This window comes from Mustelus asterias, chromosome 29 (assembly GCF_964213995.1).
Source record: "Mustelus asterias chromosome 29, sMusAst1.hap1.1, whole genome shotgun sequence".
In the NCBI taxonomy this organism is placed as follows: Eukaryota; Metazoa; Chordata; class Chondrichthyes; order Carcharhiniformes; family Triakidae; genus Mustelus; species Mustelus asterias.
Window position 1 is genome coordinate 472,083 of NC_135829.1, and position 18,031 is coordinate 490,113.

The 18,031-nt window shown below is 43.7% G+C and overlaps 1 protein-coding gene across 4 annotated transcripts in view; it reads right to left on the bottom strand.

The window, feature by feature from the left end:
- lrrc49 (leucine rich repeat containing 49) overlaps positions 1 to 18,031 on the bottom strand; it is a 240,418-nt gene that overhangs the window by 197,976 nt on the left and 24,411 nt on the right. For all 4 annotated transcript variants that reach the window (XM_078199863.1, XM_078199861.1, XM_078199862.1 and 1 more), the window contains one exon: positions 9,374 to 9,577. In XM_078199863.1, coding sequence (XP_078055989.1) covers positions 9,374 to 9,577 — 204 coding nt within the window. The remainder of the gene's footprint in view (positions 1 to 9,373; positions 9,578 to 18,031) is intronic.

Consider the following 18,031-nt stretch of genomic DNA (forward strand, 5'->3'; position numbering starts at 1 on the left):
CTCCCAAGGCATGCATCTGGTGAGCAGACAACGCCGGCAACTCCACATCATGCATCTGGTGAGCAGACAACGCCGGCAACTCCACATCATGCATCTGGTGAGCAGACCTCCCAGGGGAGTTTGGGTGAATGCAATGCTCAGGAAGGAAGAGCGTTATGCCTGAGCAGTGCTGGGGGCAGTGCTAGTGAGGGGTGAGGGCCTTTGCAGTGGGGCAGCCTTTAAAAATGGTGCTCTGATCATTGAGGAGCTAAATTGCTGGCGGCCAGGTGAATTAGAGGCCACTCCGTCAATGACCCCCCCCTTCAAGTTTTTTACTCTAAGCTCTGCCCCACATGGCGAAGGAAGCCATTGTTGCTGTCGGGGGTGTTAACACCACTTTCCACCTCTATCGGCCTTTGTCGTGTCACAAAAATAAGTAGTTTTAAGCAACCAACATTTGTACTGTTAAATATTAGAAATAAGTTTTAATTCTTGTTAGATTCATGTTAAACACAGATGTTTGCATGTATCGGAAGTTTTGGTTTCAGTTCAAATCTTGTTTCTATTGTGCTGAGAGAGTTTATGATGTGTAAAGTAAATAAAAGCTTAGGGAAAGAATAAGATGTTGTTTAGCAACCAGGGGCCACTTTTAGAGAAAATACATTCTTAGAGTTTGGAGCAAAAATTTTATTCGGCTACAAAGGAAAACCTATGGTAGGATTTAAGTCTCATAATCACTATTGCTCCAACCTACCTATATTTTTTGAATATACCATCTCAGAATATAATAAAAATGTCATTTCTTTATGTGCCAAATTCTAATGTTTGTTTCACTAATGAGGAAGAGAGTCAGTCAGTGGACAGTAAATGATCCTTACATTAAATTTGAAGCAAGAACAGGTGGTTAAAGGGGCTTTGCTTGGCACTAGACTTTTAGTTTAACAATAGCTAAGAAATATGCAAACAAGATTGTTTGTATATCCTCAATCCACACCAACCCAAGACCAGTTTTAAAGCGTTATTTCAGTGGAGCAGGCTCAAGGGGCTGGATAGCCTACTCCTGCTCCTAAGTCTTGGGTTCTCATGATTTGTGCTTCTTCAGCCTACTACATCAAGGCAGGCTTTGATTGAGTGAGCTCAGTGTCAGAAGCAGGCAGCCATATTTTCATTTCATTATCAGAAGTCACACATCCAGCAGATATAGAAACATCCACTTGGGAAAGAATCAACTCCAGGTCCCCAGCAAGGAGACTAAAGCTTTTGGACCATCCTCTCATTTAAGAAAACTCAACAAGATAACAGCACTAATTTGAAGTCTGATAATTAATCATGTTACACTGTGATGAAATATTTGTACAATCATTTTACATATCGATCAAAAATATCTTAAACATAATTCAAACCTCAGTGGAACCTCAGACAGCTTTGGCTATGATTGAATTTGACAATTACACAGCAGGGCATCTTGTTGTAAAGTTCAATTCTGTGATATCTTAGTGGCCTCTTGTGGAGAGTGCAGGAACAAGCGGTCAGTATGGATCAGAATTTTGAACTGTATGATTTACTTGGTAGTTATAATTTGATGTAAGTGAAATGTAATGTGAGCATCTTTGGCAATGCCAGCATTCATTTGCCATCCCTAACTGTGTTTCAGAAGGTGGTGGTGAGCTGCCTTCTGTCCAGAGATGTGTTAGTTGGATTAGCCATGGTACATGCGCAGGGTTACAGGGATAAGTAGGGGGTGCGTGAGTAAGATAGATCATGATGTGGAGATGCCGGCATTGGACTGGGGTAAACACACTAAGAGTTTTAACAACACCAGGTTAAAGTCCAACAGGTTTATTTGGTAGCAAATGCCATTAGCTTTCGGAGCGCTGCTCCTTCGTCAGATGGAGTGGATATCTGCTCTCAAACAGGGCACAGAGACACAAAATCAAATTACAGAATACTCTGCAACTTGATTTTGTGTCTCTGTGCCCTGTTTGAGAGCAGATATCCACTCCATCTGACGAAGGAGCAGCGCTCCGAAAGCTAATGGCATTTGCTACCAAATAAACCTGTTGGACTTTAACCTGGTGTTGTTAAAACTCTCACTAAGATAGATCAGTCAGTGTAGAAACAAAGGATCAAATGCCTCCTCTGCACGGTAGGGATTCTATGATTCTTGAACTGCTGCAGTCCGTGTGATATATGTCTACCCACAGCATTGTTTGGAAAGAAACTAATGAATGTAAGGGATATAAATAGAATTCCACTGAACTCAACCTGTCACAGTAACCCGATATTATCACATGCCTCCTGGTGGCCACCTCAAGAGTGACAGTGGCAATGATAGTCAAAATCAATGGGAAAGGAAAATAAATACAAATTTCTATAATTTATTTGGCTCAATGGACATTTCTTCCACAAATATAACTTATCAGAATCACAATAATATCACCTTCGCTGCTCACGATCTTCTGGAGTCGAAATACACTAAATCTACTTTGGAATAAAAGCTGTGACAAAGATTGCTGGGAGAACACGATCAAATTGATGGTTTAATAACTTCATAAAAACCTAGTCAAAACATATGGACAGAAAAGATGATGGGGGTGATTCTCCCCAAAAAATTCTAAGTGTCGAATTTGCGTAAAAACTGGTGTAAAACTCCTGTTCTTTTCAGTGGGAGTTTCAAAATGAATCTCCCACATTCTGTGCACTGCAGAGTGCACGAGCGTAAATCACACAAAAAATCAGGTGGCAGGGCCTATTCACGCTGGAGAAGCCAGCAGCATTGCGCTGGGCGGGCCACTGCGCATGCAGCGATCTGTAAGCATCGAGATCGGCACATGCCCACTAGCCTGCAGTGCCGGCCTCCCGATCACTGTCCACGTCCATCACTGGCCAGCCCAGCAACCCTCCTTCACTGCCCCATGGCCCCATCAGTGGCCCCGCGAACATGTCTGGACAAGCCTCGATCCCACCCCCCCCCCCCTGCCTCCTCCTCCCCAGCTCGCCTCGATCCCACCTCCGCCCTAATCTCCCAATCCACCCCACCCCCACAACTGGCAGCCCCAACGCCTCCCAAATCTCCCGATCCTTCCCCCCCCCACAGCCCCATTCTCCCAACCTCTCCCCCACCCAGCCGGCAGCCCCGACCCCCACATCCCCCAATCTCTCGGTCCCACCCCACCCCTGCAACAGCAACCCCGATTCCCCCGACCCTCGATCCTCTGGAGGGCCTTGTTGGCCACACTTGGAATACTGTGTGCAATTCTGGTCACCCTTTTATAGAAAGGATATTATTAAACTAGAAAGTGCAGAAAAGATTTACTAGGATGCTACCGGGACTTGATGGATTGAGTTATAAGGAGAGGCTGGATAGACTGGGACTTTTTTCTCTGGAGCACAGGAGGCTGAGGGGTGATCTTATAGAGGTCTATAAAATAATGAGGGGCACAGATCAGCTAGATAGTCAATATCTTTTCCCAAAGGTAGGGGAGTCTAAAACTAGAGGGCATAGGTTTAACGTGAGAGGGGAGAGATACAAAAGTGTCCAGAGGGGCAATTTTTTAACACAGAGGGTGGTGAGTGTCTGGAACAAGCTGCCAGAGGTAGTAGTAGAGGCGGGTACAATTTTGTCTTTTAAAAAGTCTTTAGATAATTACATGGGTACGATGGGTATAGAGGGATATGGGCCAAATGCGGGCAATTGGGATTAGCTTAGGGGTTTTAAAAAAAAAGGGAGGCATGGACAAGTTGGGCCAAAGGGCCTGTTTCCATGCTGTAAACCTCTATGATTCTATGACTGTGTTTGCATTATAAACATTATAAAGACAGAAGTTGACTCTAAACAGGATTTCAGTTTGTGTGTTTTAAACTCAGCTTCCAAGCAAACATTCAAGTATTCAGCATCAATGATTATATCAGAATGTGTGTTAAATTAGGCAGATGTGGGAATAAGGTAAAGTCATACTATTTATATTTATGAAAGAACTTATAGAAATGTGAGCATTTGAACATGATGGGCAGATACAGATATCCTGCTGGTCGATACAATTTGTGCCCCATGCCTTATGTACCACAGTACAAGTCCCCGCCCCCCATAGTACAAGTCTCTCGCCACACACAACCAGGTAATCTTCTGATGTGTAAAAAGAGATAAAAACCCAGGTTCATTCATTGGGACTCCACCCTCCCCATCAAGTTTGAGAATAGCAGGCTCAGTCTGGTACAAAGCCATTGTCCCATCAACAGTTCCACTGGAACAACACCTGCTGTTGTGTGGGGTGTGGTCCTGTAATCGAACAAACATTGTGCCAGTTTGGTCTCCATGGATACTGCCAGTTGTTTCTTCATATCATTTTTGAAAGTTTGAACCACCCGTTCTGCCAGTCCATCTGATAGAATCATAGAATCATAGAATCCTACAGTGCAGAAAGAGGCCATTCGGCCCATCGAGTCTGCACCGACCACAATCCCACCCAGGCCCTACCCCCATATGTTTTACCCGCTAATCCCTCTAACCTACGCATCTCAGGACACTAAGGGGCAATTTTAGCATGGCCAATCAACCTAACCCGCACATCTTTGGACTGTGGGAGGAAACCGGAGCACCCGGAGGAAACCTACGCAGACATGGGGAGAACGTGCAAACTCCACACAGACAGTGACCCGAGCCGGGAATCGAACCCAGGTCCCTGGAGCTGTGAAGCAGCAGTGCTAACCACTGTGCTACCGTGCCGCCCGATGATGACGGGTAATAAGGTGCAGTTTGACATGTTGGATACCATTGAATGTGGAGATGCCGGCGTTGGACTGGGGTGGGCACAGTAAGAAGTCTCACAACACCATGTTAAAGTCCAACAGGTCTATTTGGTATCACAAGCTTTTGGAGCGCTGCTCGTTCACCAGGTGAGGGACTCTGAAAGCTCGTGATACCAAATGAACCTGTTGGACTTTAACCTGGTGTTGTGAGACTTCTTACTGGATACCATTGGAGAGTACGAAGTTCTGGAAATCACTGTCAGTGAAGGCCGTGCCGTTATTGGAAACCAGGATTCCGGTATGCCATGTATACTGAAGCTTTGTCATAATTTCTCAATTCTACCCTGAGAAGTTGTGGTGCCCATGCAGTGCAACTCTAACAACTTGAAGTGTGCATCCACCATGATTAAAAACATGGAACCCATAAAGAGCCCGCAAAGTCCACGTGTACATGCACCCATGGCCTGCCAGGCCACTCCCATAGGTGTAGGGAGGCTGAGGGTGGGAGTTTTTGATTTTCCTGGCACAGGTCACAAAGCTTCACCAAGTATGTGATGTTAGAGTCAAGACCGGGCCATCAGATGCAACTCCTGGCCAGAATTTTCATTTTTGATATTCCAGGGTGGCTATAATGCAGTTCCATTAATAATGGAAGTCGTCCAAGGGGTGGAACAATTACTTGGGAGCCCCAAAGAATGATCCCGTCCTCAACACTAAGTTCAGCTTTTTAATGAGGTACGGTTTCATTTCTTCAGAGGGTCGTCCTTGGAATCCACTGTATACGATCACGTGCCTTATTTTGGATAAGGTTGGATCTTTTTGGGTCCAGGCTTTAATCTGCCTTGCTGACACTCAAAAAGTTCAGAGTCATCACAACCTCTTGCAATGCTGGTAAAGAAGCCAGGCTTGTGGGCAACATGAGGCGACTCAATGCGTCAGCATTGGCTATCCACATTCCAGGGCGGTGTTCCAGAAGAGGAGACACTAAATCGGTTAGAATTATAGTCATTGGAGTTTAGAAGAGTGAGAAGGGATCTCATAGAAACTTAAAAATTCTAACAGGGTTAGACAGGGTAGATTCAGAAAGAATGTTCCTGATGGTGGGGGGAGTCCAGAACTAGGGGCCATAGTTTGAGGATAAGAGGTAAACCTTTTAGAACTGAGGTGAGGAGAAATTATTTCACCCAGAGGGCAGTGAATGTATGGAATTCACTACCACAGAAAGAAGTTGAGGCCAAAACATTGTGTGATTTCAAGAAGAAATTAGATGTAGCTCTTGAGGCTAAAGTGATCAAGGGATGTGGGAGGAATGCGGGATCAGGATATTGAATTTGATGATCATCCATAATCAAAGCGAATGGTGGAGCAGGTTCGAAGGGCCGAATGGCCTGCTCCTGCTTCTAGTTTCTATGTTTCTATAAGTATATTCAATATTTTCTTATTATATTGCAGATTTTTAGCAACTACAATACATTGTTTGGCAGTTAGTTGTCAGTTTTTAGGTTATTTATTTTCCTGGTGAACAGGGGTAGTAGTGGTATCTGAATGACCCCCATATGCGGTCGCCTGTTATATACTTCAAAGGGTTGCAGGTTGCTTTAATAGCTGATCACATGATTTGATGGTGATGTCATTAGGGTGCTGTCACAAGCTGCTGCTTGACTTTCTTTTGCATTCTGTGCAGTGCAGAGTATATCTCTTTCAATAAATCTGTTGTTGTTAGTTGAACCGACATGTGCAAACCACATCTTTTCTTTTTGTGCAAAAATCCACACCCCTCACATAGTTAGGACATTATATCGACTCTGCCCTTTAGCGAGCCCCAGGTCCAGATGGCTCCCTGGTAGTACCTCGAGGGTTCCATGCTCAGGGTTACGAGTGATGGCCAATGGTGGATCCAGTGTATTCCACGATGGTGAAGGCAGAGGAACTATGAACTTGGAAGACCAACAGATGGCTGGTGCCAGACGATCATCTGGGAAGAGGGATTATATTCCCTTCAGACACATGTGAGGAAGGCAATGGAAAATCACTTCATACTTCCTTTTTCCTTCGTCAAATATGGTCAGTACGAACAATTCTTACCAAGAAAATAGTGTGAATAGGATTGCCACCAATCCTGTTAACCTTTGTTAAATATGAAAGCCCATACATTGTAGATGGACATTAAAGGCCAGCTTAACCAGGTTATCCACCAGTGCTATGATTGGAAAGTTTTGAGGACTATGGTGTCTTATGCCATTCAACAACAAAAACACATTTTACAAACCACAATCCTGTAATCTAGCTGAATTCAACTTGTGATGAAATGCACAACATTGCATTGTCACCTATGCAATCAGTCTTTGATACATAGCATTACACTGACACTGAAATGTATAAGCCACATCAAACAACATTTGCCTTCCACTGTTTGCAAAGGGCAAGGTATAGACCACACCCAATCAAACCTGGAGGTGCAAAACTCTAAACACAGTGTCCAACATTAGATGTCATTATGCAATTATGTGATTGATAGAGGTCTACAAAATTATGAGAGGCATAGACAGGGTGAATAGTCAAAGGTTTTTTCCCAGGGTAGAAGTGTCAATTACAAGGGGGCACAAGTTCAAGCTGAGAGGAGGGAAGTTTTTCACGCAGAGAGTGGTGGGTGCCTGGAACACGCTGCCAGAGGATGTGGTGGAAGCAGGCACATTAGCAACATTTAAGAGGCATCTGCATGGGTACATGAATAGGGAGGAAATAGAGAGATACGGACCAAGTAAGGGAGAAGTTTTTTTTTAAGTTAGGGCATCATGATTGGCACAGGCTTGGAGGGGCGAAGGGCCTGTCCCTGTGCTGTACTTTTCTTTGCTCTTTGTTTTGACAACATTTGTGAAATAATCCTCAGTGAGGTAAAAATTACACCGACAACCAATTTACGATTGTCACTCAGGCTCGCAGTGTGGTACATTTGTGTATGCTGAAAGCTACATATAGTAATAAACAAGGCCCTGTTCTTTGCAGACAAAAAGAACACGTACACGCATTGCATCTGTTTCAGCTAAACAAAATAAGTGATAGCCATTTGCTGGTTCATCCTTCAGGGCAATGCCTTGATCAGAGTCAAGATGCCTGGTTTAAATTTGCAAACAAGATTGGTCAGTCACCATTAACTGCTGCATTCTCCATGGCAATGCTTCTACCGATCAGAGTCCACTTGCCAACAATTATCACACTCTTCTCATATAGTATAAAGTTGTTGTTTCCCCTGACATTGGTATTCTTGCGATTGTCCTGATGAGTGCAAGATGGAAGTTTTGACAAAACATCTTTTTTCAGCAGCTCTGGGCGGCACAGCGGTTAGCAGTGCTGCCTCACAGCGCCAGGGACCGAGGTTCAATTCCGGCCTCGGGTCACTGAGAGTGTGGAGTCTGCACTTTCTTCCCATGTCTGCATGGGTTTCCTCCCACAGTCTAAAGATGTGCAGGTTAGGTTGATTGGCCATGCTAAATTGACCCTAATGTCAGGGGGATTAGCAGGGTAAATACGTGGGGTTACAGGAATAGGGCCTGGGCGAGATTGTGGTCGATGCAGACCCGATGAGCCAAATGGCCTCCTTCTGCACTGTAGGGATTCTATGATGACCTTCTCTCAAGTTGTGTATTACAAAATGACTAATAGTAATAGAGGTGGATTATTAAAACGGCAATGAACCATAGAAATCATAGAAACCCTACAGTGCAGAAGGAGGCCATTCGGCCCATCGAGTCTGCACCGACCACAATCCCACCCAGGCCCTACGCCCATATCCCTACATATTTACCCGCTAATCCCTCTAACCAACACATCTCAGGACACTAAGGGGCAATTTTAGCATGGCCAATCAACCTAACCCGCACATCTTTGGACTGTGGGAGGAAACCGGAACACCCGGAGGAAACCCACGCAGACACGAGGAGAATGTGCAAACTCCACACAGACAGTGACCCAAGCCGGGAATCGAACCCAGGTCCCTGGAGCTGTGAAGCAGCAGTGCTAACCACTGTGCTACCGTGCCTGATGATATCCCCTACAAAAGGTTTTTGTAACCAATGAGTCAATTTCTGAGCAAAGGCCTCCAACCACTGCCATCCATTTACTTTTGCCCATTCCTCTTCAAACTGTCACCAACATTGTGCGAGGTGAAGTTCGTTCAAACTCTTTACCACCACAGAAATTGCTCCAGCTGCACAAGATCACATGTGAAAGCCATGCAACCCACTCAGCTATTTCCTCCCCCAGGCTATGTATAACCCACTTGATCCCAGACCTTTCCAACATATCTAACCATTGATAGAGGTCGCTTCAGCATGACTTGGACAGGCTGAGTGTGTGGGCATGTGCATGGCAGAAGCAGTATAATGTGGATAAATGTGAGGTTGCATTATACATCATCTTCTTGGACATCCCAAGAGAGAAAGCACTATATCATTTAAGTTCTTACTATTCATCTTGCTTAACATAATATATCCATTGTTCCATTAGAAACTAAATTCCAAACTACTCTGAATCATTTCAGTTTATACTTATCCTTAGAATTTTTCATCCCACCCTTAACCAGATAATTCCCTGGCTAAGTAACAAAGCAATCTATTTTCTGTACTCACTAATCAATGTTTTATACCTGTTTTTGCCCAACATGAGCACACGAAGTGACTTCAGAGATGAAAGACCAGAAATTTCCTCAATCCGATTATTGTAAAGGTCCAAAAAGATAAGGCGTCGTAGATTGGAAAGGTGCTCAATCTGAGTGATGAGATTGTGCTGGAAATTCAACAAGCGAAGTTGCTGCTCACCCTCTAAAATCGGACAGACTGTTAGGTTTCGCCTGGATAACAAATAAAAATACAAAATTGCTGATGGTAAAATATGCACGTTAGGTAACCAATTATAAACAACAGTTCTGTTTCTGAAATAAGTGGTTATTTGCAAATAGAAAAAACTTCAAAGTGTTTTCTGTTGAACATAGTGGGAAACCACATTGGTACTTTGAAGAACAAGCAGTTGAACGTGTTCCAAGGCTTTTTTAAAAATAAAACTCATTTCATGTGACTTGAGATGAAAGTGATCAGCCAATGAACTATGATATTAGGGGGTTTCAGAGTCTAACACTGGCTTTTCAGTCCTTTTACCTCCTCTCTCCTCACCATTCAAGGCCCCAAATACACCTTTCAGGTTCGGCAGCACTTCCTTCAATTTGGTCGCTGCACCAAATGCGGTCTCTTCTGCACGGTAAGAAATCTAACAACACCAGGTTAAAGTCCAACAGGTTTATTTGGAATCACGAGCTTTCGGAGCGCTGCCCCTTCATCAGGTAATTAAAAATAAACCTGTTGGACTTTAACCTGGTGTTGTGAGATTTCTGACTGTGTCCACCCCAGTCTCACGCCAGCATCACCACATCATCTTCTGCACTGGGGAGACTAAATGCAGACTGGGTGACTGCTTTGTGGAACACCTTTGCTCAGTCAACAAGCATGACATAGAAACCAGAAGCAAGATTAGGCCATTCAGTCCTTCGAGTCTGCTCCGCCATTTATTTTGATCATGGCTGATTATCGAATTCAATATCCTGATTCCCCCCTTCCCCCCATATCAGAATAATCATAGAAACCCTACAGTGCAGAAGGAGGCTTTTCGGCCCATCGAGTCTGTACTGACAACAATCCCACCTTGGCCTTATCCGCGTAACTCCACATATTTACCCCGCTAATCCCTCTAACCTACATATCCCGGGACTCTAAGCAGCAATTTAGCATGGCCAATGCACCTAACCCACACATCTTTAGACTGTGGGAGGAAACCCACACAGACATGGGGAGAAGGTGCAAGATCCACACAGATAGTGACCCAAGCCGAGAGTCGAACCAAGGTCTCTGGAGTTGTGAGGCAGCAGTGCTAACCACTGTGCCACCAATATCCCTTGATCCTTTTAGCCCCAAGAGCTATATCTAATTTCTTGTTGAGATCAGGCAATGTTTTGACCTCAACTACTTCCTGTGGTAATGAATTCCACATATTCACCACCCTCTGAGTGAAGAAATTTCTCCTCACTTCAGTTCTAAAAGGTTATCCTCAAACCATGACCCCTAGTTCTGGACTCACCCGCAATTGGGAACATTCTTTCTGAATCTACCCTGTCCAACCCTGTTAGAATTTTGTAAGTTTCCATGAGATCCCCTCTCACTCTTCTAAACAGTGAATATAATCCTAACCGACTTAGTTTCTCCTCATATGACAGACCTGCCTCCCCAGGAATCAGCCTGGTAAACCTTCGCTGTACCCCCTCTATAGCAGGGACATCCTTCCTCAGATAAGGACACCAAAACTGCACACAATACTCAAGGTGTGGCCTCACCAATGCCCTATACAATTGCAGCAAAACATCCTTATCCCTATACTCAAATCCTCTCGCTAGAAGGCCATTTGCCTTCTTCACTGCCTGCTGTACCTGTGCACTTACTTTCAGTTACTGATGCATGAGGACAACAAGGTCTCGTTGAGTAGCCACCTCTCTCAATTTACACCCATTTAAGTAATATTTGTCTTCCTATTTTTGCTACTAATGTTGATAACCTCATATTTATCCACATTATACTGCATCGGCCATGCACATACTCAGCCTGCCCAAATCATGCTGAAGCCTCTCTGCATCCTCCTCACAGCTCACCCTCCCAACTAACTTTGTATCATCTGCAAATTTGGAGATAATACATTCAGTTCCCTCTTCCAAATCATTAATATATAATGTGAACAGTTGGGGTCCTAGCACAGATCCTTGTGGAACCTCACTAGTCACTGACTGCCAATCAGAAACAGACCCATTTATGCCAACTCTTTGCTTCCTATCTGCTAACTAGCTTTCTATCCATCTCAAAGCATTACCTGCAATCCCATGTGCTTTAACTTTACATAGTAGTCTCTTCTGAAAGTCTAAATAAACCACATCTACTGGTTCTCCTCAGTCAACTCTACTAGTTACATCCTCAAAAAAATCCAATAATTTCATCAAGCATGATTTCCCTTTTGTAAATCCATGCTGACTTTGTCTGATTATACCACTGCCTTCCAAATGTTGAATTATGAAATCCTTGATAATGGACTCTCGCAACTTCCCCAGTACTGACATTAGGCTCACTGGTCTATAGCTCCCTGTTTTTTCTCTCTCTCCCTTTCTGAATAGCGGGCTTACATTAGCTACCCTCCAATCTGTAAGAACTATTCCAGAGTCCAAAGAATTTTGGAAAATAACCACCAATGGATCTACTATTTCCAGGGCCACTTCCTTAAGTACTCTGGGATGAAGATTATCAGGACCTGGAGATTTATCCACCTTCAATCCCATCAATTTCCCCAAAACCATTTCTCTAACTAATGCGGATATCCTTCAGTTCCTCAATAAAACATGTTTCTCTCAATACTTCTGGTACATTATTCATGTCTTCCTTTGTGGAGACTGAAGCAAAGTATGAATTTAATTCCTCAGCCCTTTCTTTATTCCCCGTTATGAATTCTCCTGTTTCTGACTGTAAGGGGCCTACATTCGTTTTTGTCAACCTTTTTCTCTTTACACACCCAATAGAAACTTTTACAGTCATTTTTTATGTTCCCTGCTAGCTTATTTTCATACTCTTATTTTTCCCTTCTTAATCAATCCCTTCAGTGTTAGGAAGGACAGTGTTAATGTAAGACTACTTGTGACTAATAAATAAACTTTTTTATGCTTTTCACAACATTACCACTAGTTTGGTGGTCTGTATACCACCCCATCAATGTTTTTTGTCCTTTGTTGTTTCTTAACTTGACCCATACAAATTCCACATCATCTATGCTAATATCTTTCTTCAATATCGTATCAATAGCACCCTTAATCAACAATGCAACTCCACCACCTTTTCCTTTCTGTCTGTCCTTCCTAACACTGAATAGCCCTCAATGCTTATTTCCCATCCTTGCTCACCTTGGAGCCACGTCTCCATAATTCCAACCATACCATACCTCTTTACATCTATCTGTGCAACCAATTCATCCATTTTGTTTTGAATGCTCTGAGCATTCGGGTACAAAACCTTAAGGTGGCACTTTTAACCTTTGTTTTCCATTTCCTACTATTTTTTACTTGGTCCTTATCTGACTCTGGCCCTTGATTTCTCTGCCTATCACTTTCCTTATTCTCCTTACTGTCTTTTCTTCTTGTTTTTAATTCCTCCTGCTCTGAATCCTTGCAAAGGTTCCCATTTCCCCCTGCTATATTAGTTTAAAACCTCCCCACCACTCTAGCAGGTACCCCCCCCCCCCCCCCCCCCCCAAGGACATCAGTCCCGATCCTGCCCAGGTGTAACCCGTCCAGTTTGTATAGGTCCCACCTCCCCAGAACCGGTCCCAATGCCCTAGGAATCTGAAACTCTCACCCTCACACCAAGTTTTCAGCCAGGGATTCATCCTATATATCCTGCTGTTTCTACTCTGACTAGCACGTGGCACAGGTAGTAATCCTGAGATCACTTTGAGGTTCTACTTTTCAGCTGGCTTCCGAGCTCCCTAAATTCTGTTTTTAGGGCCTTATCCATTTATTTACCTATGTCGCTCCTGTTACTCGCCATTTCAACTTAGCCCCTTGCTCTCATGCCCACTGGTCTATCTTTGGCTGCTGCATTGCTCCTACAAAGTGCAGCGCAAGCTGGAGAAGCAGCATCTCATTGGGCACGGTGCAGCCCTTATGTTGACTTTGGAAACTTCAATCCCTTTTGTTTTAAAAATTCTATTCATGTATTGCCTCAATTTGTACCCTTCTCCCGCACCCCCTCCCACCGCACTCCCCCCCCCACCCACCACCCACTGCTCCCCGCCAAACACCAGGCATCTGTCCCCTCTCTCCCCCCACAAACACCAGGCCATCTGTCTTTTTTTCTTAATGTTGCTACTTTTCGTTGCAATCTCTTACAGCTCGCACATATTCTCCTCCTTTCAGTTGTGATGAAGGGTCAAAGGACTCGAAACATTAACTCTGCTTTCTCTCCTAATAGATGCTGCCAGACCTGCTGAATTTTTCCAGCATCCTCTGTTCTTGCGTCAGATTCCAGCATCTGCAGAATTTTGTTTATCTTACTGGCTTTTCCGGATCTAGATTCATAACCAGTATACACTGATGCAATGGAAATTTTCACTTTATGTTGCCTCTAAGATATGATGTAAAAATGCACTTGGTGGTTTCAATTTAGTCCTAATTCAGTCTAGAGCAAGGATACAGTCAGGCAGCTCAGGAAAGAGCTAGAAAATCTGGTGAACTGATGCAACGACAATAATCCCTCCCTCAATGTCAGTAAAACGAAAGAGATTGTCATCAATTTCAGGAAGCGTAATGGAGGACATGCCCCTGTCTACATCAACGCAGATGAAGTGGAAGTGGTCAAGAGCTTCACGTTTCTAGGTGTCCAGATCACCAACAACCTATTCTGGTCCCTCCACGCTGATGGTATCGTTAAGAAAGCCCACCAATGCCTCTACTTTTTCAGGAGGCTGAGGAAATTCGGCATGTCCACTACGACCCTCATCAACTTTTATAAATGCACCATAGAATGCATCCTTTCTGGATGTATCACAGCTTGGTATGGCTCCTGCTCTGACCACCAAGACCGCAAGAAACTACAAAGGGTTGTGAACATGGCCCAGTCCATCACGCAAACCAGCCTCCCATCCACTGACTCAATCTACACTTCCCACTGCCTTGGAAAAGTCGCCAGCATAATCAAGGACCCATGCACCCTGGAAGTACTGTCTTCCACCTTCTTCCGTCAGGAAAATGATAGAAAAGTCTGAGATCGAGTACCAACAAACTCAAGAACAGCTTCTTCCCTGCTGCAGTCAGACACCTGAATGGATCTACCATACATTAAACTGATTTTTCTCCACACCCTAACTGTGACTGTAACACCATATTCTGCACTCTCTCCTTTCCTTCTTTCCTATGTACTCCAAGTTTTGTCTGTATAGCGTGCAAGAAACAACTTTTCACTGTATCCCAATACGTTGAATCACTCCATGGAGTATTCAGGGCTAGGACCTGGCACAGAGTAATCAATGAGTAACAGAAGTACCTGTGGCATTTTTTGAATGTGTAAAATCTAAAATCAGCAATATACCTGATGCTCATGCCCTGCATTTCCACTCTCAGTAAGAGTTTTAACAACACCAGGTTAAAGTCCAACAGGTTTATTTGGTAGCAAATGCTATGAGCTTTCAGGGCAGCGCTCCGAAAGCTAATGGCATTTGCTACCAAATAAACCTGTTGGACTTTAACCTGGTGTTGTTAAAACTCTTACTGTGTTTACCCCAGTCCAACGCCGGCATCTCCACATCATTTCCACTCTCAGCCAGCCAAAGTTGCATCTTGGCACTGAGGTGAAACAATGAGTTCCGCAAGATCCTTGCTACATTCTGTACATCCAAGCACTGTATCACATAAGAAAACTCTGTCATGGGCCCTTAGACTTATGCATTAACCTGCCCAGCTTCAGGCACAGTTTTCACAAGTACTAATGTAAAATGAGGAACACAGCAACAGGAGGGAGTCACTGATCCTCTGCAATCTGTCCAGCATTCAATTCATTCTGTACATGAACTTTATTTACCTTCCTGAGCTCCATATCCCATATAACCTCATCGAACAGAAATTCATCACTCAGTTCTGTCTCAGCAGTGAGACGCAGCATCAGGCTAATACATTCTGTTTACTTAATTCAAACTTGGTTGATTTTAATTTTCATGAATACACATTTTTCTCAAACATGCCATGCCTCTAATATTGTTTTATCTTTGTTATCTAATTCAAATCATTGAATAATTTTTTTGTAGCAAAATTAACAGGAAAAGGGTGTAAATTTTAAAAACAACATTTTCACTCCCTCTTCCTTTCAAATTTAACAAATCAAATAAATTGCTGGAAAAGCACACACATACAAAATAATCTCCAAAGTCAAAAACAAAGATCACCATTTATTTGTGAAATTAAAACAGAAAATGCTGGAAGTACTCAGCAGGTCAGGCAGCATCTGTGGTGGGAAACAGAATTAAGGTTGCATTTCTAATGGAAAATCATTCACGAGAAATGTTCATTTACAGACACGCACGCACACAGTGAAAAGTTTTGTTTCTTGCGCACTATACAGACAAAGAATACCATTCATAGAGAAGGAAATGAGAGAGTGCAGAATGTAGTGTTACAATCATAGCTAGGGTGTAGAGAAAGATCAACTTAATACGAGGTAGGTCCATTCAAAAGTCTGATGGTACAATGGACGGCATGGTGGCGCAGTGGTTAGCACTGCTGCTTCACAGCTCCAGGGTCCCGGGTTCGATTCCCGGCTCGGGTCACTGTCTGTGTGGAGTTTGCACATTCTCCTCGTGTCTGCGTGGGTTTCCTCCGGGTGCTCCGGTTTCCTCCCACAGTCCAAAGATGTGCGGGTTAGGTTGATTGGCCAGGTTAAAAATTTCCCCTTAGAATCCTGAGATGCGTAGGTTAGAGGGCTTAGCGGGTAAATATGTGGGGGTAGGGCCTGGGTGGGATTGTGGTCGGTGCAGACTCGATGGGCCGAATAGCCTCCTTCTGCACTGTAGGGTTTCTATGATTTCTTTCTATGGTAGACTTTTGGTAGATTGAACCAGGGCAGGACTTACTCAGTTAATGGTAGGCCATTGGGGAGAGTTACAGTACAAAGAGATCTAGGGGTACATGTTCATAGCTCCTTGAAAGTGGAGTCACAGGTGGACAGAGTGGTGAAGAAGGCATTCAGCATGCTTGGTTTCATCGGTCAGAACATTGAATACAGGAGTTGGGACGTCTTGTTAAAGTTGTACAAGACATTGGTAAGGCCACACTTGGAATACTGTGTGCAATTCTGGTCACCCTATTATAGAAAGGATATTATTAAACTAGAAAGAGTGCAGAAAAGATTTACTAGGATGCTACCGGGACTTGATGGATTGAGTTATAAGGAGAGGCTGAATAGACTGGTACTTTTTTCTCTGGAGCATAGGAGGCTGAGGGGTGACCTTATAGAGGTCTATAAAATAATGAGGGCACAAATCAGCTAGATAGTCAATATCTTTTCCCAAAGGTAGGGGAGTCTAAAACTAGAGGGCATAGGTTTAAGGTGAGAGGGGAGAGATACAAAAGTGTCCAGAGGGGCAGTTTTTTAACACAGAGGGTGGTGAGTGTCTGGAACAAGCTGCCAGAGGTAGTAGTAGAGGCGGGTACAATTTTATCTTTTAAAAAGTCTTTAGATAGTTACATGGATACGATGGGTACAGAGGGATATGGGCCAAATGCGGGCAATTGGGATTATCTTAGGGCTTTTAAAAAAAAAGGGCGGCATGGACAAGTTGGGCCAAAGGGCTTGTTTCCATGCTGTAAACCTCTATGACTCTATGATGGTAGTAGGGAAGAAGCTATTCTTGACTCGGTTGGTATGTGACCTCATACTTTTGTATCTATTTCCCGATGGAAGAAGGTGGAAGACAGTATGTCTGGGGCACGTGGGGTCCTTGATTATGCTGGCTACTTTTCCAAGCAGTGGGAAGTGTAGGCAGCATCAATGGATGGGAGGTTGGTTTTCGTTCACAACGCTTTGTAGTTTCTTGTGGTCTTGGTCAGAGCAGGTGCCATACCAAGCTGCGATGCATGCAGAAAGGATGCTTTCTATGGTGCATCTGTAAAAGTTGGAGAGAGTCATAGCGGACATGCCAAATTTCCTTAGTCTTCTGAGAAAGTAGAGGTATTGGTGGGCTTTCTTAACTATAGCATTGGCATGGAGAGACCAGGACAGATTGTTGGTGATCTGGACACCTAGAAACCTAAAGCTCTCAACCACTCCCACTTCATCCCCGTTGATGTAGACAGGGACATGCCCTCCAGTATGCTTTCTGAAGTTGATGACTATCCCCTTTGTTTTACTGACATTGAGGGAGGGATTATTGTCATCACACCAGTTCACCAGATTCTCTATCTCTTTCCTGTACTCCGTTAAATGTCAAAGACGACAATTAGCTTATATATTGTTTATAATAAATAGAAGTTACATCAGTTAAGAAGCAGGGTAAGTTAGTTAGTGTAGATTCTCTCTGGTGGAGACAAAACACACCTGTGAAGCACAATACTGAGGGGTTCACAGCACCAGCATTTTTCGCATACATGACAACACCATTCCCTTTATAAATGTGGATATCGGAATTTATGATGGAGAAAGGTTACTGAGAAGTGTGACAATAATATGACAAGACAAAA